Genomic DNA, 26,675 nt, shown 5'->3' with positions numbered 1-26,675 from the left:
CAAGCCCCGCATTGGGCTCTCTGCTCAGCGGGGAGCCTGTTTCCTTCTCTCTCTCTCTCTGCCTGCCTCTCTGCCTACTTGTGACCCCTCTCTGTCAAATAAATAAATAAAATCTTTAAAAAGAAAGAAAGAAAGATAAAAGTGCTCCCATGTTTTATGAAAACGACAGCCAACAACTTTTTTTTGAAAGTACAGGGATGTCGGGGGCGTGGCTGGCTCAGGGGGTAGGTAGAGCATGTGACTGTGGATCTTCTGAGTCTGCGACTCTGTGCTGCTGGCCAAAGGTGAGGCCGGGTGGGGCGATTAGGAAAAATCCCTGCATTTTTCTTACACACCTTCTTACTTCATCCATTGTATTACTAGTAACCACGGGCACACGTGTCTTTCAAATTTAGAACAAGTCAACAGAGAAAAGAAATTAACCTCAGCTCATGTCCAGTGCAGAGCTGCCTGTATTTTACATGATCTTACTTACTTTATTTTACTCTGTACTAAGTGGGAAATAAAATCCCTGGAAAGCCCCAAGCCTGATGCCTTCATACAGCATATCATTCATTTCATTTCATACGTTGATACAGCATTTAATACAGCGTTTTGCCTTATCCCCCCAAGGCCCTTCAAGGTAGATGTAATTAGCTCCATTTTGCCATTGGGGAGCTGAGGTTCAGAGCAGGTGTCACTGCCCACCCCCCCACCCCACCCCGCGCCCCAGCCAAGAGCAAGGTGAAGCTGAGATTGGAACCCAAGCCCGCGGCTCCCAGTCTCACCTCTCCCAGGCTGTGGCTGCAAACCTCAGTCCCAGCACGGTGGCCGTCCTGGGTACCCCCGAGTTAATGCAGACCCAGACCCCCCCCCCCAGCCCTGTCCCACCCTCACGCCCGAGAGAGGACCCCACACGCTTCCCCAGCCCTGCGGAGCTCACCATGGGTTGTGGTCAATCCCGTCCAGCCGACGAGCCTGGAGCCGCTTGGACATGGCGAACTGGAGACAGAGCGAGCAGAAGGTCAGAGTGGTGGAGTCGGGCTTTTTTTCCCACCACAGCCCCCGCCCCCTTGAAGCAGCACTGCAGATCGGCTCTCCCAGGGAGCCCGCCTGTGGGCCTGGCTCCGCCCCATGCCGGCGGCCCCGCCCCCACATGCCCCACCCACCAGCCTTGGCTCCACGGGTCCTGAGACTCCGACCAGATTCAGACTAGATTCGGACCCGACAGGCAGGTTGAGGAGGTGGAGGGGCAGCAGGAGGGGGAGGAAGGCCACACCTTGGCCAACATGCAGCCTGCGTTTAGGACGGCCGCTTCCCTTTAGGACGGCTATGCTAAACTCAGAACAACCTGGCTGGGCCCATTTTATAGATGAGAAAAATCACATTTAAAAAAAAAAATGTTTTGGGACGCCTGGGTGGCTCAGTGGGTTAAAGCCTCTGCCTTCGGCTCAGGTCGTGATCCCAGGGTCCTGGGATCGAGTCCCGCATCGGGCTCTCTGCTCGGCAGGGAGCCTGCTTCCTCCTCTCTCTGCCTGCCTCTCTGCCTCCTTGTGATTTCTGTCTATCAAATAAATAAATAAATATTTAAAAAAAAATGTTTTGGGGCGCCTGGGTGGCTCAGTTAAGTGTCTGCCTTTGGCTTGGGTCATGATCCCAGGGTCTTGGGATAAAGCCCCTCATCGGGCTCCCTGCTTGGCAGGAAGCCTGCTCCTACCTCCCCCCACTCCCCCTGCTTGTGTTCCCTCTCTCGCCATCTTTCTCTCTGTCAAATAAATAAATAAAATCTTAAAAAAAATAATTTTTTAAAAGTAAACGTTATGCCCCACATGGGGCTCCAACTCACGACCCTGAGATCAAGAGTCTCATGGTCCTCCGACTGAACTGGCCAGGTGCCCAAGAAAAATCATGCTTTTCGAGAATATTTATCAATTGGATGTGCTGACATCAATAAAACGGGCTACAAAACAGTACATACAGTATGATTATGTTTTGTAAAAAAAATACCCTACTACGTATTTGTATACACGTACAGTTTTCTATAACCATATAGGAGTAGGCGAAAAAAAGTTTGGAAGATAAATACATCAAAATGTTAACAAAGATTCTCTCTGAGTGGTGGAATTATAGGTGATTTAACTACATGTGTGTGCTTTTCCCTTCTTTCTTTCAAGTTTATATATTTAAGTAATGTATACACCCAAGGTGAGGCTTAAACTCATAACCCTGAGATCAAGAGTTGCATGCTCGGGGTGCCTGGGTGGCTCAGTGGGTTAAGCCACTGCCTTCGGCTCAGGTCATGATCTCAGAGTCCTGGGATCGAGCCCCACGTCCAGCTCTCTGCTCAGTGGGGAGCCTGCTTCTCTCTGCCTCTCTGCCTGCTTGTGATCTGTCAAATAAATAAAAGAAATTAAAAAAAAAAAAAAAGAGTTGCATGCTCTTCCAACTGAGCCAGCCAGGTACCTCATGTGTATATTTTTCTATGGTTCCATTTTTTCTTGGTATGGAGATCACACCAGATGGGATTGATTCTGATATATGGTTTTTTGTTTTTTTTTTTTTTTCCCTTGCATGTTCTCTGAATTCAAACGTATCTCAGAATCTCCAGCATGAATCTGACTGGCACTTCCCGCCCCCCTTACTAGCCCATACAATAACAGCATATCATTGATGGGATCGTGGTTTCAATGCTATAAGGAATTACTGTTGAATTGGGGATACATCATTTTTAAGAAGATAGAGGGGCGCCTGGCTGGCCCAGTCAACAGAACATGTGACTCTAACCTCAGGGTTGTGAGTTCAAGCCCCATGTTGGGTGTAGAGGTTACTTAAAAATAAAATCTTAAAAATACATACAATGAAGATGAAGTTGGGGGGGAGGTGAGGGTGCATGTTGGGGCGAGGGAAGTTTGAGAAGGTTGGGGTGGGGTAAGGGGTACCGGGCTACAAAGGCATAGAGAGAGAGAGAACAAAGTAGGTGAATGGAGGTGAATGAGAATAGGAAGGAGATAAATATCATGCAAGCACAGAAACCTGGGGGAACTCAAAGGAGTGACCCTCAAGTATGACACACAGTAACTGCATTAAGTGAGGAAACAGTGCCTGTTTTTGGACTTATGTATAATGTATTCCTCAGCCAATGTCTACTGAGCAACTACTGTGTACTGAACACTAGGCTGGGCTTAGGGGATGAAGGGCAGGCAGCACAGCTCCATGCAGACCATTCAGATGCAGAGCTACAAGTTCAAGGTTAGAGGAAAGAGCAAGGGAGGGGTTCCCTCCAGGCTAGAGTCAAGGAAGGCATCCTGAAAGAGGGGCATCATGCACAGCTTTGAAGCTGGGACCATGCCAGGTCATCGGGGCTCTGAGCTGGACAGCAAAACACATGGGACTAGAGCACTTACAGTCTGGTGCATGCACCGAGTGAGAGAAGTTCCAGCCTTCTTTCTCTGGAAGAGCCCAGCCAGGTGCAAATAGATGGCAGCCACATTCCTGAACATGCCTCCCTTGGGCCTTGGGACACTGGTGACTTCTCCTCCAGAGGCAGAGAAGAGGGAGGAGAACGCTCTGGCCAAAAAATGGCTCCGAGGCCAGGGTATGGATCCCACACACACAGCTCTAACAATAACAACAACAACAGCAGCAGCAACAATAAGAGCTAATATTTATTGACTGGTCACTGTGTGCCAGGCATGGCAACAAGTGCTTTCTTGCATGATTATCCCTCACACCTACAACCCCCTGACCCCCAGAAACCAGAGGAACCCTTTCAAAATATAAATTACCTCTAACAAAAGAAAAAAAAAAAAAGATCCAGGTGAAGATCATGGATGACCCCTAACACCACAGGGAGAGTTGATCCCACATTATGTTCTGAGTCTGGAAACACACACACCTCCTGCAAATCACCTCCGTGCTAAAACCAAATCTAGATCAGATCCTGCCACTGGGTTACTAAAACACAAGGGACAGAAGAATATGTTAAATGATACCATGGAGAGGTGATCCACAAATGACTTTGTTTCTTCAACAAATAAAGTTAAGGGGGAAAAAGTCCAGGGCAGGATAGATGAAAAGAAACTTACATTTAAAAAATGAATGCAGGGGCGCCTGGGTGGCTCAGTGGGTTGAGCCGCTGCCTCAAGGTCATGATCTCAGGGTCCTGGGATTGAGTCCCACATCGGGCTCTCTGCTCAGCAGGGAGCCTGCTTCCCTCTCTCTCTCTAATGATCTCTCTCTGTCAAATAAATAAATAAAATCTTTTAAAAAATGAATGCAAAAAAAAAAAAAAAAGAATGCCTTGGAAAGGAAGAAAAATGTTGGAGGGCTTGATGCACAATTTCAAAGCTTACAAGAACCAAGAAAGGATGGTATTAGCATAAGGACAGACATATAAGTCAATGGAATCATAGTGAGAGTCCAGAAATAAGACTCTCCCATGGTCAGTGGTCATATGGTCACTTGCCATATGACAAGAGTGCAAAGAAAATTCAATGTGGAAAGAACAGTCTTTCAACAAATGGTGCTTGGATAAGGATATTCACAGGCAGAAGAGTGAATGTGTACCCCTACCTCACACCATACACAAAACTAACACATTGTAGATCATGGATCTAAACACAAGAGCTAAAGCTATAAAACTCCCAGAAGAAAACAGGAGCCTGTCTTTGTGATCTTGAGTTAGAAGACGGTTTTGTAGGTACGACACCAAAAGCGTGGGCAACAAAAGAAAAAAATAGATACAAGGGACTTTACCCGAATCAAAAACTTCCGTGCCTCAAAGGATACCATCAACAGAGTGAAAAGATAAAAGTATGGGGGTAAGTATTTGCAAATCATGAATCTGAATTTCTCCAAGGAAGACTACACAAAGGGCTAATATAGGCACATGAAAAGGTGTTCAGCATCCTTAGTCACTGGGCAAATGCCACTTCGTACTTGCTAGAATGGCCACAGCAAATATTGGGGGTAATTACAAGGATATATGAAGCTTATCAGCTAGAGACTTACATGGCAAAACACATTCTCTTTATTTTTATTCTTTAGAGATTTTACTTATTTATTTGAGAGAGGGAGAAAGAGCATGAGTGACAGGTAGGAGGGGCAGAGGGAGAGGGACAAGCAGGCTCCTCATGGAGCCTCGAGCCTGACCCCCGGACCTGGAGATCATGACCTGAGCTGAAGTCAGATGCTTAACCGACTGAGCCACCCAGGAGCCCCGCAAATGCTCTGGAAAGTAGGAACAAAATTCAAAGAAATCTCTATCACCACTTCCTTTCACCACTGTGTTGGAAGTCCCAGCTGGTGCGGCAAGAAAAGGAAATTACATGTATAAGACCCGAAAGAAATAATATCCCACTATTTGCAAGGGGATACAGTTAACTACACACAATAATTCAAATATACAAACCGGTAAAATTAACGAACGCTCAGCAAGGTGGCTGCCTTTAAGATCAAAATGGGAAAATAAATGGCATTGCCACCCCTTCCCCAAAATGCTGCCTTTCTCTTTCTTTGGCCCTACGGCCTGCAGGTACATTAAATACCCTTGGGCACCAGGAAAACACACACCCAAAAGACAAACACACAAGTCAGAGGATTACAAATGTCTAACGATGCTTCAAGGATGTTGAGAAACTGAAAGCCTGGTACATTGCTTCTGGGAATGTAAGTGGCGTGGCTGTTACGCAAAATGGTCTGGCAGGCCCTCCAAATAATAAACACAGAACTACTTAAGATATGGCCCAGCGGGACACCTGGGTGGCTCAGTTGGCTGGGCGATTGCCTTTGGCTCAGGTCATGATCTTGGAGTCCCGGGATTGAGTCCCATGTTGGGCTCCCTGCTCAGTGGAGAATCTGCTTCTCCTTCTGACCCCTCCCCCTTCTCGTGCTCTCTCTCTCTCTCAAATAAATAAATAAAATCTTAAAAAAAAAAAAAAAAAAGATATGACCCAGCAACTCCATTCCTAGGTATGTAACCCAGAGGAGTGAAAACATGTGCTCACACAAAGACTTGTATGTGCATGTTTATGCCAGTATTATAAGGTGGTAGCAACCTAAGTGTCCGCTACAGGATGGTAATAAAATGTGGTAGATCCATGGGATGGAAAATCATTTGGCAACAACAGGGGAGGAGGTTCTGACACCTGCTGCAACACAGGTGAGTCTTGACAGCATGGTGCTGAGTAAAAGAAGCCACTCACAAAAGACCACACATTATATGATTTCATTTACACTAAGCAGGCAAGACTCTCGAGATAGAGAGTAGATCGTGGATTGCCTTGGGCTGGGGGTGGGAGGGTGGGTTGGGGAATGTGGACAGACTGCTACAGTTACTGGGTATCTTTTTGCCCTAATGAAATGTTCTGAAGTTAGACGGTGGTGTGGCCATGCTAAAAACCGGTGAAAGGTACACTTGGAACGGTTGAATTATACGCTATGTGCATATCATTATATCTCAATAAATTTTTTTTTTTTTTTTAAATCACCAAGGTTAGGGGTGCCTGGTTGGCTCAGTTGATAGACCGTGCAACTCTTGATCTTCGGGTCATAGGTTTGAGCCCCACGTTGGGTGTAGAGATTACTTAAAAATACAAAATCTTTAGGAATGCCTGCATGGCTCAGTCAGATAGGTGTCTAACTCTTTTTTTTTTTTTTCTTAAGATTTTATTTATTCATTTGAGAGAGAGAGAGAGCCCGACATGGGGTTCGATCCCAGGACCTGGAGGACATGACACGAGCCAAAGGCAGACACCCAACCCCCTACTTTTTTCAGTTGTCTGACTCTTGATCTCAGCTCAGGTCTTCATCTCAGGGTTGTGAGCTCATGCCCAGTGCAGAGCCTACTTAAAAAAATAAAAATAACAATAATAAATAAAATAAATAAATAACCTTATAAAAAATAAAAATAAAGTAAAGTAAAAATCACTAAGGTTTTTTTTTTTTTTTTAAGGCAGTATCCCTGTGATGGCCACAACAATATGTGCCTCTGCCAGGAGCCTAACTGACTGAGGAAACGGTGAGGGCTCCATCCTGAGTCCCCAGTGCTGGGTCTGTACCTCCATGTGCTTCCCCGGCTGTTCCTTCCAGTGTCTGGAAGACAGCGAGGCCGACTGTCATTGGGAGATGAGGTACTTCCAAGGACTCCCACTGGTTTCGCTGAAATTTTCTTTTGAAAAAAATTTTATTTATTTTCAAAGATTTTCTGTACTTATTCATGAGACGGTGTGGGGGGGGGGCGAGGTAGGCAGAGGCAGAGGGAGAAGCAGGCTCCTCACTGAGCAGGGAGCCCAATGCAGGGCTCGATCTCAGGACCTTGGGATCATGACCTGAGCTGAAGGTAGATGCTTCACTGACTGAGCCACCCAGGCGCCCTTGCTGAAATTTTCTGAGAACTGCGCCGCCGTCTGAGACTTTTCCTTCCAGCCTTCCTTCCTTCCATTTCTCTTCCAGGGGGGTCAGAACACTGCACTGACAAAGAGGTGAGGGTTTGGGGACCTCAGGGGTGGGGGCGGGGGTTTGCTGTCAAAGAGACCCAGCAAGCAAATGCAACATATGACCCTTAACTGGATCCGGGATGGGTGACAAGAACAGTGAAAGTTCCTAAAGGGTATCTGTGGCACAGCTGTGGCATATCTGAATATGGCCTGTCCATCAGAGGGCACGGCTGGTCAATTTCTTTGAGGGCGATAACGCGGGGCGTTCCCATGGGGGGATGGCATTCTTAGGAGCCACGTGAAGTATCTAGGAGTGAAGGGTCGGGATGTCTGCAACTTGCTTTCAAAAGATTCAGAGGGGAGCCTGGGTGGCTCAGATGGTTAAGCTTCTGCCTTTGGCTCAGATTGTGATCTCCCGGTGCTGGGATGGAGCCCCACGTAGGGAATCTCATCGCGGAATCTGCTTCTCCCTCTGCCTCTCCCCTTCCCCCTGCTTGTGCGCTCTCTCTCTCTCTCTCTCAAATAAATAAATAAAATCTTTGAAAAAAAAATAGCAATAAGCACTTATCATCTTAAAGTTGCTTCGGCCAGAACATATCTACTAAAAAAGAAAAGATTCAGCAAAGACATTCAGAAACAAGGGTAGGGCAGAGAGAGGCGTTTGCAAGTGCCGGTGGTCCACGGGAGCGAGGGCTGAATGTGGGTGCTAGGCAGACGTCTGGCCACTGCATGGTTCTTTCTCCTTTTCTGTAGGTCCGACTTGGTCAAAACAGAAGGCTGAGAGGCAGAGGAGACCCCCCGCATGCAGTGCATGTGATGAGGGAACAGAAGGCAAGCAGAGGACAAAGCAGAAGATGACACCCCACAACACCCCCTCCCACGACCCGCGGGATACATGGGACATGGCTCTGGGCTGCCCTAAAGGCAAAACAGTTAACTCAGGAGATCACAATCCTGCAGGACCTGAATCTCCTTCCGTTTACAAATGTCCTGGTGATTTACAAGGAAGAAGCTTTCCTATCAATAGCCTGACTTCCAGAGACCTGTAACTCAGTTTCCCGAAGCCCTAACATCACCATAAAATTGAGGGAGGCTGAGGCAGGAGGAAAGGTCAATAAAATAGAATTTCTTTTAAACCTGCAGCTCATTAACAAGGACGTGTGATAGGAGGAAGCTCCCAACTGTCTTGCTCTTAATGCCTTACTAGAAGGAAAACCAACTTTGACAAATAGCAAAGCCTCCGGGATCCTGTAGGTCTTCTTTCTCGAAACCTCCCTTTTTCCTTACCTCCCCCAAGTCGCATAGTCTATAATCAGCTGCCCCTCACAACCTGGGGCAGCAGCTTTTCCTGCTCACAGGTCCTGTCCCCGTGCTTTAATAAAATGACCGTTTTGCACCAAAGACATCGCAAGAATTCTTTCCCGGTCGGCGGTTCCAGACTCCACCCTGCTGAACCTCATCTATGCTCATTCTAGAACCACATCACATGGGCACCTGGGATTGTGATCCACAAAACCCCGGGCTATAAATGGTGCCCCTGCCATCCAGGACCCCTCCCCCACAGGGCAAGCACTCAAGAAAAACACACCAAGGTGTTTATTCCTTATCAATTTCTTAGGGAATGTCTGGAAAATCTGGTAACTGATTGAGCAAGCGGGGTTACGGGAAAAGGAAGAACGGGTTGAACTGGACCTCTTTGACCTGAGGATGCAGGGCTCAGAGCCAGAGATAGAGACAGAGAGAGACAGACAGAAGGCTCACCCTGGGAGTTGCATGTGGAGAAGACCCCACCTCTGTTTGGGGGGTGGGTGTGGAGGGTGGTGAACCAGAGAGAAAGAGTCTGCTTGGTTTTGAGCTAGTCACTTCAGGTTCCCCAGGTAATGGGGCGCCAGCCTCCTTGAGACCCTACACCGCCCCACACCCTGCCCCCTCCAAGCTTGACTACTTAGGACTTGTTAGTTCTCATTTCAGGTTCGAAACTGTGCCAGGCAGGAAAGGCTGGGTAGATCATACCATCCTTAGGCACTGTCACTCGAGGGTGGTCCTTGGGGAGAGGGCTGTGGGGCCTGGGGCGGGGGGGAGCGCCCCCCAGCAAAGCTTCATTAGACTTGCAAATATCTAGACATCTGCTGTGTGGGCTCCATTGAGGGTCCCCAGATGTTAGGGGTGAGTCTGAGGGACGAATGTGAGCATTGACTGGGTAACGTACAATACGAAGAAATCAGTAATTTATTGGCTGTGCTAATGGTATCGGGGATATCTTTCTTTCCTTGTAACAGTCCTTATATTTTAGAAATGTCTCTTTTTTAAAAGATTTTATCTTTTTTAAAAAAGATTTTATTTATTTGTTTGACAGAGACACAGCGAGAGACGGAACACAAGCAGGGTGTGTTCAGTCTTCCTGCGGAGCAGAGAGCCTGCTGGGGGACTCGATCCCAGGAACCTGGGATCATGACCTGAACCGAAGGCAGACGCTTAACCGACTGAGCCACCCAGGCACTTTAGAGATGTCTCTTGAAATACTGACAACATAATATCTGGGATTTGCTTCAAAATAATCCAAAATGATCCAGATGGTGGAAGTAGGAAGCGGATAGGAGAACAGAGGGAGTAAGCCAGGCCATGGGTGAGACTGGGCAGGTCAGCACACTCTACTCTACTTTTGTATGTATTTCGAAGGTTCCACACGTCTGAGGTAGAAGTCACAGCCACAACATGGAAGGAGCCTGGGCCTGTGATAATCGGGGAACCATCGGTGATCTCTGGACTTGGGGGTAGGGGATGGATCTTGTTCAAGATGCTGTGATTTTGTTTTCTTTTTCATTAACAGGAAATTAGGTCTCATGGCTAAACCCTCATCAGTGCCCTCAGTCGCAAGAGATCAGGAGAGACTGAGAAGTTGCGGTGAGGGAATGCATGCCAGGGGCCCGGGGGGTCTCAGTGAGAGGCTGTTGGAACTTATTATGGTATTTGGACTTTGGCAAAGTAATTTGGGGGAGGGTTCAGGGAAGCTAGATCACTTTATGGTTCGATATCACAATAATCTTTTTTTTTTTTAAAGGTTTTATTTATTAATTTATTTGAGAGAGAGTCTGCATGAGCGAGGGGAGGGGCAGAGGGAGAGGGACAAGCAGACTCCCCGCTGAACGCAGAGCCACAGGCAGGGCTCAATCTTAGGACCCGGAGATTGTGACCTAAACCTAAATCAAGAGTTGGATGCTTGGTTGGGGCGCCTGGGTGGCTCAGTGGGTTAAAGACTCTGCCTTCAGCTCAGGTCATAATCCCAGGGTTCTGGGATCGAGCCCCGCATCAGGTTCTCTGCTCAGTGGGGAGCCTGCTTCCTTCTCTCTCTCTGCCTGCTTCTCTACCTACTTGTTTTTTTGTTTTTGTTTTTAAAGATTTTATTTATTTAATTGACAGACAGAGATCACAAGTAGGTAGAGAAGGGGCGCTGGGTGGCTCAGTGGGTTAAAGCCTCTGCCTTTGGCTCATGTCATGATCTCAGGGTCCTGGGATCGAGTCCCGCGTCGGGCTCTCTGCTCAGCGGGAAGCCTTCTTCCCCCTCTCTCTCTGCCTGCCTCTCTGCCTGCTTGTGATCTCTGTCAAATAAATAAATAAAATCTTTAAAAAAAAAAACCAACAAAGAGTTGGACGCTTAACTGACTGAGCCACCCAGGCGCCCCCCAATAATCATCTCTATAGGGAGGCAGGTTCAAGTGAGGCTGGCTATACTTAGAGAACCAGCCCAGGTGTGCCAGGAGAGGGGGGCACTGGGTATCCAATGGCTTCGACAACGTTCATGTCCGTTTGTGGTCAGACATGATTGCAGAGCGTTGTGGTTTTTTTTCTTCCGGATTTCTCATGGTGGCCACATGGCCTTGTCTGATACCGGTGTACCGCGCAGTTGTGTTCAACACAACACAAGTCCTATCTGTGGGTGTCAGGCCAGCTCCTGGATTCTAGAGGCTGCTTTTCTCTTCCTAAATCCTCCTACTAAGAATAAAATCCAAAATCTTTACCATATTCTAGAGGGCCCCGTGAAATCAGCTGTGAGGCCACCTGTCCCAGCCATTTCCTGCCACTGTCCCTTTCGCTTGCCGTCCACCCCCGGCCACACTTGCCACTCCCGTCTACCTGTTAGTTGTGGCCCTATAGCCACTCTCCTTCCAGAGCAGCGTCTGCAAACTTTTTCTGTACTGGGCCACAGTATATACTGTGGGCTTTGCAGGACCTACAGTGTCTGTCACAGCTCCTCAGCTGTGGCAGGGGACAGTCTGCTACTCCCTTTCCCTCTGCCCCACTTCCCCACTCATGCTTCCTCTTGCTCTCCTTCCTTAAAAAAACAAACAAACAAAAAACTTAACAAAAAATAAAACTGTATTAACAAACCCTGGTGGCAGACCAGGGTTGGACTGTGGACCCTCCTAGTGTCTTGAATTCTCAGACATGTCCACGCTGGGCCTCCAGCAATTTGTCCATTATGTTTAAGTTTTCGTCCCCCAGAATTGGGCCACGTGGAAGTCTCTGTTCATCTAAGTCACGATTGTCTGTATCTGCTGGTTTGTCTAATTTTTGCCCTGTGAGCTCCTTTCTCAAATGGGCCTAAGGTGTTGATTTTTCGATTTGGCCAGCTTTCTGCTTGCGAGGATGGTGGGATGACTTCCAAGCTCCTTATAAACAGGACTGGAAACCAGAAGTCCAATGAAATCCGCCTGTTCACGGAATTTCATCACTACCCGTGGAATGCTCTAACTTCATTACAAAAGAGAAATAAACAAAAATAATTCATCACGCAATAGTCAGGCTTGCCCACTCTAGAAGATTCCATGAAGTTGATAGCGGCTTGCACCTGCTTATAAGAAGTAAGTTCAGCCTGACCAGGGCAGCTACCCAGCTAGTCCCTCCTTAACCCCGACGCAGCCCAGCCTCTTCCCCTGGGGTCTTTCAAAGCATCTCAGAGCACTGACAGTCATCCATTCTGTCCAAAGGAGGGGCACTGCCTCCCTCCGTTCTTTAGTCATCACCTTCTCCTCCAGAGCATCTTCTGGGGCCCAGCCCTGGCCTGGGGCTGAGACTACAGTAGGGACCAGGAGCTGTCGGCCGGGGTAGGCGGGAGGAGAAGAGATGCCCCCAAGCACTGTCTCCTTCATTCGTCCTGCAAGTATTTCCTCATAAGTTTGGACTGTGTCCTCCAAAAGTGAATTTGAAGACCCCGGGCATCCATGAGTGGAAATAGGGTCTTTGTAGATGCGATCTATGTAGAATAAGGTCATACTGGATTCGAGTGGACCTTACTCCAGGATAACTGGTGTCCTTCGAGGAAGGGAGAAGAGACACAGACACACAAGCAAAGGCCATGGGAAGACAGAGGCAGAAATGGGGGTTGGGGAGGTGTCTGCAGGCCAGGGAGCTCCACGGATTGCCAGCAACACCACAAGCTAAGAGAAAACTATGGGACAGATTGACCTCTAGAGACTTCGAGAAAGCAACCCTGCGGACACCTTGATTTGGGACCTCTAGTCTCCAGAGCAGTGAAAGAAAAACTTTTGTGTAAAACCACCCAGCTTGGCGGGACTTCGGGCTGGCAGCTCCTGGAAACTAACGCAATGGGACACCAGAGGGCGCTCCAGGAACGGGCTGGGGGAACGTGGGCGTTTGGGAGGGCTCCCTGGAGGAAGTGGCATTAGCACAAAGCCCCAAAGCAGGGAAAGTGACTCTGGTGGAGAGGGCGGTGCAAAGGCCCAGGAGTGGAGGAGGGCTGGGAGATGTCAGGGGCTGAGAAGTCCTCGGGCCAGAGTTGATGCTCTAGTTTCTCAAACTGAGTCACTTCCCAGGGGAACCCTGCAGGAAGTACTCCCTGGTGGCTATAGCTAAAAACCAGAGCTTGGAGCAACAAGAGGTAGTGCAATTATTATCTGAGGAAGGACATTCCACAGTGTCATCTGGGGGGGGGGGGCATCCGGGTGCCTCGGCCTCAATCAGCCAGGGGACATGAAGTCCATGGTCAAGTCTGAGTGTAGTGCTGGTCACAGGAGGCACCTTCTGCCTGTTGCAATGTTCTAGGGGGACCAGCTGTCCTGCTTGCTCAGGATTAAGGGGTTTCTCAGGACCGCGACCATCCTGGGCACATGGGGAGGGTTGGTCTCCCTGCCCAATACAGGGATGGCTGCCCTGTTCTGGGCCCAATGTCCTGCTGATTCCTCCAAAGGGACCCTCTTCTGTCTCCTGACTAAAATCTCCACATGTCCAGCAGAACAGTCCTCTCTCTGACACCCTTACCCACATCATTCCACATCTATGAATTCTGTCCTTTCTCCTAAAGTGACAGTACTTCCTCTGCCCTAAATTATACCTCTATCATCTCCCTGGATTCCAGTGGTGGGACTAATATTAACACAATCAGCAATCAGCTCTAATCTCCCGAGCGCTTGCTTTGTACCAGGCACTGCGCTAACTAGTGACTCCATATGTCATCGGACCCTTTTAACAGCCCTGGAAAGCAGGTGCTTTCCTTACCTCCATAAACAGGCAAAGACACTGGTAATAATGATAAAATAACAATGAACACTCATACTGAGCTCCCAGAGATTGGAGAGGGGTCTGCAACACCCAATGCCTAGCACAGGGCAGAGGGTCACACCCCCAAGGGAAAAGATCCCAGCTCATGGCTCTCACCTGTCCTCTGCCACCACCACAGACCCTCACCCCCTCTGGGCACCGCCTGACTCTGGGCAAAGGAGGTGCCTTGGAGTAACCTGGCTCCACAGAGGGCAAAGAGAGCCCGTGCTGGATGAGGATGTGCTGAAGCACTGGTACTGCCTCAGGGCTGAAGCTGGACACCAGCAGCCGCTTCTCCTGCAGCAGACTGCCCGGGCAGGGGGTGGCTGGTGTGTGTGGGCTGGGGCAAGTCTCAGGCCATGGGAGTGAGCATCACACTGCACCATCCGTGGACAGTTCTGTCCTACTGTCGCCAAACTCCGTGCCTGCCCACGACTGGGCCCTGAATAATTCCCTGGAGAGATGATTAGAACATAGACTTCGGGGTGCCTGGGTGGCTTGGTGGGTTGAGCCTCTGCCTTTGGCTCAGGTCATGAGCCCAGGGTCCTGGGATCCAGCCGAGCCCCAATTCAGGCTCCCTGCTCACCTGGGGAGTCAGTTGGGGAGTCTGCTTCTCCCTCTTTCTCTCCTTCTGACCACCCCCCACCTGCTTATGCTCTCTCTCCATCTCAAATAAATAAAATAAAATCTTAAAAAAAAAAAAAAAAGCAGCACAGACAAATGGATACTCAGGGGCAGATACTCAATGAGAAATAAGGGATTTTGGTAAAGTCACTCATATTTTATGGATGGAGATACTAATGACCAGGGAGGGGAAATGACCAGGCCAGATTCTACCAGGACATGGTCATCTGAGTCATGGTCCTGGCATTTTCCTCATCTCTGCATGCTGGCTGATCCAAAAGACATTATGCACTAGGCAGAGAGTAAGCTGCTACATAAACTTTCGCTGAATGACAGAATGAATGTCTATTACTCTCACCAGACAGTGAGCTCGGTCAGACAAGGACTCTCCTCTGTTTATCTTTTTATCATCACCACTTGGCTCAGGGCCTGCCACACACGATAGGTGCATATCTTTTCATTGCCCCAGCAAATTGTTATTGAATTTCTATTACATGCTATGCCTGTGCCCTACGCCCCCACGTCTATTAACAGTGAACAGGATACCTTCCTTTTCTTCAAGGAGCGCACAGTCTAATGAGGGAGACAAGTAATGAGACCATTTTAATTTAGTATGAACCTCAATATACAAGCAGCTCTTATAAATCAATGACAAAAAACTAACATCTCCAAAGGAAATAAAAAGTGGGCAAGATATAAATTCACAAAAAAAAGAAAATAGTTGATAAACTTGAAAAGGTGCCAAGCCTTACTCATAATTAACAAAATGCAAATTAAAATGAAACATTATTCTCTGCCTCTCAAGGTGGCAGAGGATAAGAAGACTGAGACTCACCAAACTGATACTACCAGACACTATGAGGTTATAAGCCATGATGATCTGGTAAACACCAAGTTAGAATGTTCACCGGTGTAACTTTTGGAGGGCAACTTCACAGTAACAATATACATTACTCTTTGACGTTGGAAAGACTTCCTCTTTAGAAATTTATCTTACAGGGATACTCACACATACTCATAAAGAGCTCTCGATGATCAATGCAGTGTTGTGTATGGGACAGAAAAACCTGGAGACAATCCAATGTCCATCAGGTGGGGGCTGGTTTAATATATTCTGACTTATCCATACAATGAGAAATGGTGCAGCCCCTAAATGGAGTAAGATTAAGATTGCCCTTAGTGTTCTAACATGGAAAGAAATATAGGTTACATGAAAAAGGCAGGTTGATATCAAAGATTACTACAAAGCTTCAGCAAGCAAAACAGTGTGGTACTGGCACAGACACACAGACCACTTTTGAATAGAAAGCTCAGAAATAAACCCAAACATATGGTCAACTAATTTTTTTTAAGTCTTTTTAAAAAAAAAAAGATTTTATTTATTTATTTGATAGAGAGGTAGAAGGAGAGCACAAGCAGGCAGAGCGGTAGGCAGAAGGAGAGGGAGAAGCAGGCTCCCCACTGAGCAGAGTCTGCTGTGGGGTTTAATCCCAGGGCCCTGAGATCTGAGCCAAAGGCAGTCACTTAACTGACTGAGCCACCTAGGTGCCCCCATATGTCTTTTCTTTAAAAGTAATCTCCAGGGGTGCCTGGGTGGCTCAGTGGGTTGGGCCTCTGCCTTGGGCTCAGGTCATGGTCTCAGGGTCCTGGGATCGAGCCCCGCATTGGGTTCTCTGCTCAGCAGGGAGCCTGCTTCCCCCTCTCTCTGCCTACCTCTCTGCCTACTTGTGATCTCTCTCTCTGTGTCAAATAAATAAATAAAATTAAAAAAAAAAAAAGTAATCTCCACATCTAGCATGTGGTTTGAACTCACGACCCTGAGATCAAGAGTCCCGTGCTCCACTGATTGAGCCAGCCAGGTGCCCCCAGTCAATTGATTTTGACAAGGGTGCCAATAATTCAATGGCGGAAGAAACAGTCTTTTCAACAAATGTGCTAGGACAGCTGGGTGGCCACAATCGAAAGAATGGAGTTGGGGGGTGCCCGGGTGGCTCATTCTAAGTGTCTGCCTTTGGCTTGGGTCATGATCCCAGGGTCCTGGGATGGAGCCCCACATCAGGCTTCCTGCTCAGCGGGGAGCCTGCTCCTTCCTCTGCCTCTGCCTGCCACTGCCCCTGCTTGTGCTCTCTCTCTCTGTCAAATAAATAAAATCTTTTAAAAAAGCTGTTAATTATTAAAAAAAAAAAAAAAAGAATGGCGTCAGATCTCTACCTCACTGAATCCACAAAAACTGACTTGAAATAATCAATGACCATGATCACATTCTTGCTACTGTCCTTTGTGTTTTTAAAAAATATTTATTTATTTATGTATTTATTAACATATAATGTATTATTAGCACCAAGGGTGCAGGTCTGCGAATCACCAGGTTTACACACTTCACAGCACTCACCATAGCACATACCTTCCCCAATGTTCATAACCCCGTCACCCTCTCCCTCCCCCCCTCCCCCCAGCAACCTTCATTGCTAATGTCCTTTGATGTACAAATTTTAATTTTTATGAAGTCCAAACATAGAATGACCTTACAACCTGGCAACTTCACTCCTAGGTATATACTGAAAAGAAATGAAAATGCATGTGTACATAGAAACTCATGCACCAATGTTTATAAGCACCGTTATTCCTAATTGCCAAGAGGTGGAAATAATTGTGTCCACTAATGGGTGAGTGAGTAAATTGTGGCATATCCATACCATGGAATATTACCCAGCCATTAAAAGGAACAGGGACATAACAATCCATGCTACAACTTGGCTGCACTTTGAAAACATTACACTGAGGGACAGAAGCCAAACATAGTCACATAGTATGCAGTTCCAGAATAGGTGAATCCTTACGGTCAGAAGGTCAGTTACCAGGAGACAGAAGGGAAAACGAGGAGTAATTATTTAATGGTAAGGGTGTTTCTCTGTGGTAATGAGAAAATTCTGAAAACTAGAGGTGGGCGTTGCACAATGTCGTGACCATTGTAAAAGCCACAGACCTGTATGTTTCAGAACAGTGGGTTGTATGTTATGTGAATTTCACCTCAAATCTTTAAATTGTATGGTAATTAAAAAAAAAAAAACCCATTGGTTGAAGAACAATATAATCCCAGTTGCCTTTTTTAAATTACAGAGTGACAGGTACGTTATGAGATGGTGTGCAAATGTACGCATATAGGAAATCCTCACTCCGCACTCCCCACTATAATGCGAGACTGTAAAAATGGCCAGGTGACCTGAAATCATTCAAAGAGAAGTTAATAATTAGTGGGAAAAGTTATGATTGTTCTGTGATCTTTGGAAGTTGCTGTCAAACATTAAAAACTCTCCAATGGTTTGTTATAAATGTAGAGGGAAATGAAAAAAATAGTAAAACTAAAAATAATAAATTTAGTGTTTACTAAATCAATGCCACTTAAATTAGAAACATTAAAAATTAAAGTGTTTTCTTTTCTTTATAAAAATATGTCAGTGGAGGGGCACCTGGGTGGCTCAGTGGGTTAAGCCGCTGCCTTCGGCTCAGGTCATGATCTCAGGGTTCTGGGATCACGTCTCACATCGGGCTCTCTGCTCAGAGGGGAGCCTGCTTCCCTCTCTCAATCTCTCTCTCTCTGCCTGCCTCTCCATCTACTTATGATCTCTCTCTGTCAAATAAATAAATAAAATCTTAAAAAAAAAATGTCAGTGGAGGGGCACCTGGGTGGCTCAGTCGTTAAGCATCTGCCTTCAGCTCAGGTGATGATCACAGGGTCCTGGGATGGAGCCCCACATCAGGCTCCCTGCTGGAGTGGGAGGAAGCTGCTTCTCCCTCTCCCACTCCCCCTGCCTGTGTTCCCTCTCTCGCTGGTCTCTCTCTGTTAAATAAATAAATAAAATCTTAAAAAAAATAATAAATTAGTGGAGGGGGGCACCTGGGTGGCTCAGTGGGTTAAAGCCTCTGCCTTTGGCTCAGGTCACGATCCCAGGAGGTCCTGGGATCGAGCCCCGCATCAGGCTCTCTGCTCAGGCTCTCTCTCTCTGCCTGCCTCTCTGCCTGCTTGTGAGCTCTGTCTGTCAAATAAATAAATAAAATCTTAAAAAAAAATAAGATGAAGACGTTCTGAGGACCTGACATAGAGATGGTGACTCTACTTGATCATACTGTATACTAGAATTTAAATTTGCTGGAGAGTAGTTCTTTTTCTTTTTAAATATTTTATTTATTTATTTGACAGACAGAGATCTCAAGTAGGCCGAGAGGCAGGCAGAGAGAGAGAGGGGGCAAGCAGGCTCCCTGCTGGGCAGAGAGCCTGATGTGGGGCTCAATCCCAGGACTCTGGGATCGTGACCCGAGCCGACGCAGGCAGAGACTTTAACCCACTGAGCCACCCAGACGCCCCAGCTAGGAGAGTAGTTCTTAAACGTTCACTCTCTCGCTCTCTCACACACACAGAAGGTAGCTCTGTAAGGTGATGGATGTGTTAATGAACTTGACAGTGGGAGTCACTTCACAATGTCTACATATATCAAATCATCACCTTATGCACTTTGTTTTTTTTTTAGGGAGGGAGAGAGAGGTAGGAGAGGCAGAGGGAGAGAGAATCTTAAGCAGCCTCCAGGCCCAGGGCAGAGGCTGACTCGGGCTCGATCTCACAACCCCGAGATCATGAGCTGAGCCAAAACCAAGAGTTGGACGCTTCACCGACTGAGCCACCCAGGGACTCCATGTATGACAATTTTATTTGTCAATTATATCTCAATAAATCTGGGGGGAAATTTTCCAGAGCAGTGCGAACATTGCTTGCTTTCTAGTTCCCTAACTTGGGAGAGGGAACAGCATCTTTTCTCAGCCCTGATGAGTTTACTTCCTTCTTTCTGAGTTGACATCAACTTCAAACATTTCCTCCCTTGTATTTTCACTGTTGTGAAATATATCTGGGCGTTCCTTTGATATGACCTCTTTGCCTGGCAGCCCTTCCTCTGGGACATCTTCATCCTTCTGGTTACAACCTTATGCATCAGGTACAATGGTCAACCTGCCTTCACTAAGTTTCTCTACTTGCTGGAGTTTCTAGAACAGCGAAGGGCTGTGCTGTCAACATCCCTACAGCCAGCGCTTTCTTTCATCATTCCACTTAGGTTCAATGCACATTGTTTAAAGATTTTATTTATTTTTTTAAAGGTTTTTAAAGATTTAAAGATTTATTTTTATTTACTTATTTATAATATTTATTATATATTTTATTTATTTTAAAGATTTAAAGATTTATTTTTAAAGATTTTATTTATTTATTATTTATATATTTTACTTATTTATTTATTTCATTTATTTATTTGACAGAGAGAAACACAGCAAGAGAGGGAACACAAGCAGGAGGAGTGGGAGAGGGAGAAGCAGGCTTCCCGCTGAGCAGGGAGCCCGATGCGGGGCTCGATCCCACGTCCCTGGGATCATGACCTGAGTCGAAGGCAGACTTGCAAGGACTGGGTCACCCATGTGCCCCTCAATGTGCATTTCCTGCTGTCTCATCGCTCTGCATTTCTCTGCAGCACTTTCATCTTGGTTGGCCAATTCCCTCTTCTGATGATCACTTGTGTAGTCTGTCCTGTGGGTTCACCACGGGGAGGCAGGAGGCAACGCAACTACGGAGCTTTAGTGTGTGTGTGTGTGTGTGAACTGCAGAGCATGAGAGCATGCCTGGGGCCAGTCCCGGATAGGCTTTCAAAGAAGTGATGTGATTAGTCAAAGCGTGTCTTCGTCTTCCATCACCACAGGGATCCGTGGGCTAAAAAGGAGCAAAGTTCGCACTCTGGACCTTGACTTGTAGTTAATGGGACATCGCAAGGGAAGTTGGAACGGTGTGGCTGAGGGACCAGTGTTATTTAACTGAACCTTTGTGCCTGAAACTCATTCTGTTGTGCAAAGCAAGGGCCGCTTGGTTATGTACAAGGCTGTCTCCAGGGACACGGCTAAATAATTAATAGTGGTTTTCTCTGGGATGGGGTTAGGGTCTTACACACTTCAATACTTCCCCCCAAAATTTTATATATTTATCTGACACAGAGAGAGAGCGAGCGAGAGAGGGAGCACAAGAAGGGGGAGTGGGAGAGGCTGAAGGTGGCTTCCCGCAGAGCAGGGAGCCCGATGGAGCTCGATCCCAGGATGCTGGGATCATGACCTCAGCTGAAGGCAGATGCTCTACAACTGAGCCACCCAGGTGCCCCTCAACACTTTGTTTTGTTTTGTTTTTTTTCAGGCTGTGAGGCTCTGGAATCAAACAGACCTTGGACTGAAGCCATTTAATAGCGGTGTGACTTTTGGCAAATTTTAAAGTTTTTTAAAGACTTTATTTTACTTATTTGAGAGAGCAAGAAAAGAGAGCATGAGAGGGGCGAGGAGAGGGGCAGAGAGACGGGGGAAGCAGACTCCCCGCTGAGCAAGGAGTCTGCTGTGGGGGCTCGATCCCAGGACCCCCGGATCATGACCCAAGCCGAAGGCAGATGCTCAACCGATTGAGCCACTCAAGTCCCCAAAATTATGCAAGCTTTCTGAGAACCATGTCTGAATCGGAATGATAATAGCACCTGCCTCATAGAGCTGTCGTGAGACGTCAGTGAGAGGCCATGTGAAAGTCACTTAGCGTGGCGCCCCGCGAAGAGTCAGTGTTCCACAAATATCATCACTGTTACTGTTCCCCCTCCAGTATTCACTGGAGCAAAGTACCACAGTGCGGGCAGCAAGGGGCTCCATCTCACAACCCTGATATCATGACCTGAGCCGAAATCAAGAGTTAATCGACTGAGCCATGCAAGTGTCCCTTTTCCTTATTTTTTAAGATTTTATTTATTTATTTGACAGAGAGAGAGCACAAGGAGGGGGAGTGGCAGAAGGAGAGGGAGAAGCAGGCTCCCTGATCAGCGGACAACCTGATGTGGGGCTTGATCTCAGGATGCTGAGATCATGATCTGAGATGAAGGCAGCTGCACCCCTCAACCCTTTCCTTATTTTTTTAAAAAATATTTTATTTATTTGACAAAGAGAGAGATCACAAGTAGGCAGAGAGGCAGGCAGAGAGAGAAGGGGAAGCAGGCTCCCTGCTGAGCAGAGAGCCTGATGTGGGGCTCAATCCCAGGACCTCGAGATCATGACCTGAGCCGAAGGCAGAGTCTTTAACCCACTGAGTCACCCAGGCGCCCCTCCTTTCCTTATTTTTTAAGTAGACTCCACGCCAAATGTAGGGCTTGAACTCATCACCCTGAGATCAGGAGTTGGACATTCTACCGGCTGAGCCAGACAGGTACCCCTTGCTTGCTTTTGGATAGACATCTGTGCCCCTGCCTGGCATACCCCTAACCCCCAGTCCTATCTCCCTAGCAGGGCCCAGTCCCAGCTCTGCCTCCTCTCTGCCTGTGTCCACCTGGGCCTTCCTCTGAACTCCGAGGGAGCCACTAAACATCTGACGCCTGTGCTAAATTCCCTAATCTTCAAAACAACCTCCTAGGAAGGCATTATTATCCCTATTTTGCTCAGAGAACAAAGACCACTGAGCTGAGAGCCTGAGCTGCGATTCAAATCCTGGTTTGCTGTTTTCAGTCGTCCAAAGGCTTTCCCCAAACACCCCTCTTTTAGGAGGTGGAAGCTGTCGCCTCCATTAGCTCCCCTGTCTACAGACCAGCAGCCCTTGGGGGCTGGAGCCTTGCCTCTTCCGGCCCATGTGCCGGCTGTGATGCCCAGCCCCAAGCCCCCCTAAGCCAATTCCATGCAATATGGAGATCTGGTTTCCGTGTTTTGCAAAAGGGGCACACCTGGTATTTGGGGTGAGTCAGTCCTCCAGGAGGCAGATCTCTCCGGTGTCTGGAAGGATGTTTAGCATCCCCTGGGCTCAAAACGTGAGGTGCCCCAGTTACTGAGAAGACACAAGCCACAGTGCTCTGGAGATGGGGCCCAGGGAGGGGCAGCTTGTTACACGAACAATCCCAGAAAATGAAAGCCTGGGCGTGGATAGAATGGTCCCAAGCTCCACTCTGAACCAGCTGTGGGGCCTTGGTCACGCCACACCGCAAGTTCTCTAGGCTCAGCTTTCTTGTTTGTCCGAGGGGATAACAATAAAGCAGCTATTCACAGAAAGCTCTCAGCACAGGTCCTGGCCCGTGGGAACCTGTCCAGAAGAAGCTGTTAAAACAGGGTGCCCGGGCAGCTCAACTGAGCGGCTGCCTTCCGCTCAGGCTATGATCCCAGGGTTCTGGGATCAGCCTCATCCGGGAGTCTGCTTTTCCCTCTCCCTCCACCTCTCTCCTCTGTTTATGCTTGTTCTCTCTCTCAAATAAACAAACAAACAAACAAACAAAAAACTGCTAAGATTTAAACCTATACAGGAAAGTTTCTTGCCAGATAATGAATCCTGATTTTTCTTCTCTTCTCTTTTTCCCTTTCCTTCTTAGTTCTCAGTCTAAAACCAGAGTTCCTATAAGCCAAAGATTTTGTGAAAACCTGTTGAGTTGGGGCACCAGGGTGGCTCAGTGGGTTAAGCCTTTGCCTTCAGCTCAGGTCAGATCCCAGGGTCCTGGGATTGAGCCCTGCATCATGGGGCTCTCTGCTCAGCGGGGAGCCTGCTTCCCCCCCCCCGCCCTGCCTCTCTGCCTACTTGTGATCTCTGTCCGTCAAATAAATAAATGGAATCTTAAAAAAAAAACCACAAAAACCGGGGCGCCTGGGTGGCTCAGTGGGTTAAGCCGCTGCCTTCGGCTCAGGTCATGATCTCAGGGTCCTGGGATCGAGTCCCGCATCGGGCTCTCTGCTCAGCAGGGAGCCTGCTTCCTCCTCTCTCTCTCTCTGCCTGTGTCTCTGCCTACTTGTGATCTCTCTCTGTCAAATAAATAAATAAAATCTTTAAAAAAAAAAAAAAAAAAAAAAAAAAAAAAAAAAAACCACAAAAACCTGCTGAGCTCATGGTTCTGCCCCAAGGGAGGCGACAACTTGTTCGGAGGGATCTAGTAAGCACAGTGACCTACACCTCGTTTCCTCTGACTTTGGAATCAAAGTCAAAGGCAAAGCAGAGAGAAACCACTTCTGGAGCCCATACTGCAGGTTTCTGGGCTGCCGGGGGAGGGGGTGGTGAGTGGAGACCCTGAGTGAGACACGCAGTAGGTAGCCCCCTCTTTATTCCTCCTGGCACAGGATCGAGATCCAAAATTGAGATCTCATGCTAAGGCAGTTTTACACCTGGGGGAAAAACAGATCTACATTTATATACTTAATGCCTGGCAAGAACATTAAATAGAGTCACATCAGTTTTACAGAAACTAAGGCTCAGAGTAGGGAAATGACTTACCCAAACTCAAAGTCCCGGAAAAGCACCGAAAGACCTTAGCTGCAATTCCAAAGCTTATACCATGACCCAGGAATGAGGAAGTAGGATGAGCGTTTGCCTGTATTTTTTCAAGGAGCTGACAGTGCAGTCTGGGAGTGGATTGTGGCCCCACCGTGTGTTGGCACAGGACTGGCAGTGATTTCTCTTCCACTGTAGCTGGAACGACTTTGACCTGCTGGCCACAGAACTGGGGCGGGGAGGGGCAGTGTCCAACTGGATGTCCCAGGGCACTGGCAACCTGAGAACCCGAGTAACCGTAAACAGCCGGAAAGACAGGAACTTCCAGTACTCACACCTGGATTTGCAAAGGCAGAGTTCCTGCTTTAGCCAGCTGGCTGCTAATCAGGAGGTGGGGAGGAATTTAGGGGTGGGGGAGTCCAGGTGGGAGGTGGGCGTGTCCCTAGAGAAGCTCATCCTTGTTACTAACTCTCCTGTGTTCCTTTGTCGCCCCCACCTGGATTCTAAAATCGGGAAGTCCTACTCTGGCTTATGCACAGAAGGGAAGTGTGGATGGAGCGTGGAAAGCCACAGAGGTTGGCATGGGAAGGCATTCTCCAGGAGGAAAGATGGACTCATGCAGGTGTTTGACTGAATTTTTCTAACCTGCATGGTCTCTGATCATGTCAGTTACCTTCAGGTATGGGCACGCCTCTGCTCGGATCTCCAGCCTCATCATTCCGCCTTCCAGGTACCCTACACGTTTTTTAAGACACAGATTAAGTTACCTATTTTGAGGGGCACCTGGGTCGGCTCAGTCGGTTGGGCATCTGCCTTTGGCTCAGGTCATGATCCTGGAATCCTGCATGGAGTCCCGCATCGCAGCATCCTGAGGGCTCCTGGTTCACAGGGAGTCGGCTTCTCCCTCTGCATCTGCCCCTCCCCCTCCACTCCCCACCTGCCCAACTTGTGTTCTCTCTCTCTCTGTCTCTTTCTCAAATAAATAAATTCTTTCTTTTTTGCTTTTTTAAGGTTACCTACTTTGAGAAGCTCTCTCCTCCACCCAGGCTGAGTCAGATGTTCCTGGCATTGTGCTCCCAAGGCCTGAGCTGCGGCCCACCATAGGGCTCCTCACAGATGCTAAGTACTGGGTTGTCTGTCACCCTCACTAGACTTCAGAACAGGAGCTGTGTGTCTGTCCTGTTCTCCACCAGATCCTCAGCCTCTGGCAGCTCAACTAGGACTGGCGGTCTCCCCAAAACATTCGTGCGGATCATCCCTGGAGGCTGAGGGGGACCCAGAAGCCCAGCAATCTCTCTCAGTTAGTGGGGGTGTTCCCTCTTTGGGCAACTCTCTTAATTTCTCTTTGCTTCCCTTACCGATCTGTAAAATGGGGCTCATCTGCACGTAAAGCCCTAGGTACGACAGGTGGGGCACTGGTGGCCTTGTGGTCGCACTGGTTAGTTGTAAAGGTGGGGACAAGGGGGGAGGGATGTGCCATGTTCACAGTCTCCAGGCAGCAAAGGGGACAGGCCTTGAACTCTAGTCTGTGCTCTTGCCTCTAATGTCCCTCTCTTCATTCTTCACTCGCCACTATCTCCAGTCCGTTGTACCTGTTCGGTCACAGGTAAAAACAGCCATCAACAGTTACTTGGATAGAGCTGCCTGCCGGACCCCACGCTGGCTGTCACGTAGTTGTTAACAGAAAATGATTCTCAGTGGGAAGTGGGATAAGGAGATCCTAGCCATTAGCCTAAAACCCTCAGGGGCTCAAATTCCAGTTTCTCAGCTTCCAGGCAGGGAGGTAGTAAGTCCCTAATCTCGCAGCCATATTCCCGCAGGAGGGCTGAACTCAGACACTGGCTCAAGGCTTGATGGATGTGAGCCCTTATATCTTCATCATCTTATTTAAAAAATAAATTCTCCCCCCTTGCCCGGGTACCCAGGACTCCAGTTCCCCTGTCCGAGGCTACCACAGTTAACCCTTTCTTGTGCATCTTACCAGACGGCTGGTGCGCACCCCCCAGACGCGCACACTCTCACACACACGTTCTTTCCCACAAACTGTAGCGCCGATCAACGCAGGTCTTTTTGCCCCTTCCTTTTTTTTTTTTCATCTAAGGTATCTTGGAAGTCGTTCCATGTTAGTGCATACGGAACATTTTTCGTTTTAATGGCTGCACAGCATTCCGTGGTATGGATTATTTCCTAACGTGGCGGGCGTTACTATTGTCAGTATGGGAGCCGCGAGGACTCCGGCCCCACGGAGCGGTGCCCCCGTGCCAGCCCCGGCTCTGCCCATAAATGGCCTAGCTACCTTGGGCTTCTTCCTCCCCACAGACATCACCGCGGGGGATGCGGGAGCTGGGTGCAGAGAGGACAGCCTGGCGGGTCCCAGCGTCCGAGTGCGGGTCAGCGTCAAGCGCGCGCAATTTATCCCCAGGGACGGTTCGCCGCCACTCCGCCGTACCAGCAGCATCAAACGCAGCGAGTATTCTGGCACAAACGAGCTCGGAACCGGTTACCAGGTCCTCCGGCCTCGGCACCCGGCCTCGGGGCAGCAAAGCGCAGGCACCAGCTACTCACCCTCGCCTCGGCGGCTTCACCGCTTCGTCCCCCAGCGCGCCCCGAAGGTTACAGGTGTCCATGTGCCTTTAAGGGGGCCGAGCCCGGTCTCCGCTACTTCCGCCCCAAACAAACATGACGCCACCTGGGCGCCCAGGGTGTGAAGGCGCGAAGAGAATTCCCATCAAAAAGATGGCGACGCCCTAGCCGCCGCGCTCGCGCCTGTGGTGACGTCACTT

At 48.3% G+C, this 26,675-nt stretch overlaps 1 protein-coding gene and 1 long non-coding RNA gene across 11 annotated transcripts in view; one reads left to right on the top strand and one right to left on the bottom strand.

The window, feature by feature from the left end:
• The window catches only part of KYAT1 (kynurenine aminotransferase 1), a 35,419-nt gene extending 8,806 nt beyond the window's left edge, over window positions 1–26,613 (bottom strand). The window contains exons 1-5 of one of the 10 annotated variants that reach the window (XM_059143101.1): window positions 26,458–26,590; window positions 15,607–15,746; window positions 4,065–4,216; window positions 3,384–3,597; window positions 923–981 (exon numbers count right to left, since the gene is read on the bottom strand). In XM_059143101.1, coding sequence (XP_058999084.1) covers window positions 923–981; window positions 3,384–3,479 — 155 coding nt within the window. In that variant the 5' untranslated portion in view covers window positions 3,480–3,597; window positions 4,065–4,216; window positions 15,607–15,746; window positions 26,458–26,590. Of the gene's footprint in view, window positions 1–922; window positions 982–3,383; window positions 3,598–4,064; window positions 4,217–15,606; window positions 15,747–23,895; window positions 24,030–24,565; window positions 24,591–26,457 lie in introns of those variants that run through there. The other 9 variants (XM_059143104.1, XM_059143102.1, XM_059143103.1 and 6 more) reach the window with 9 other exon arrangements.
• On the top strand, window positions 24,149–24,902 carry LOC131813023 (uncharacterized). Its single transcript, XR_009346577.1, has 3 exons — window positions 24,149–24,283; window positions 24,410–24,622; window positions 24,717–24,902. It is a non-coding gene; the product is annotated as an uncharacterized LOC131813023 (long non-coding RNA).
• Window positions 26,614–26,675: the final 62 nt, after the last annotated feature.

The sequence above is a fragment of the Mustela lutreola genome, chromosome 12 (genome assembly GCF_030435805.1).
Source record: "Mustela lutreola isolate mMusLut2 chromosome 12, mMusLut2.pri, whole genome shotgun sequence".
Taxonomy (NCBI): Eukaryota; Metazoa; Chordata; class Mammalia; order Carnivora; family Mustelidae; genus Mustela; species Mustela lutreola.
This window is presented reverse-complemented; position numbering and strand designations above follow the sequence as displayed.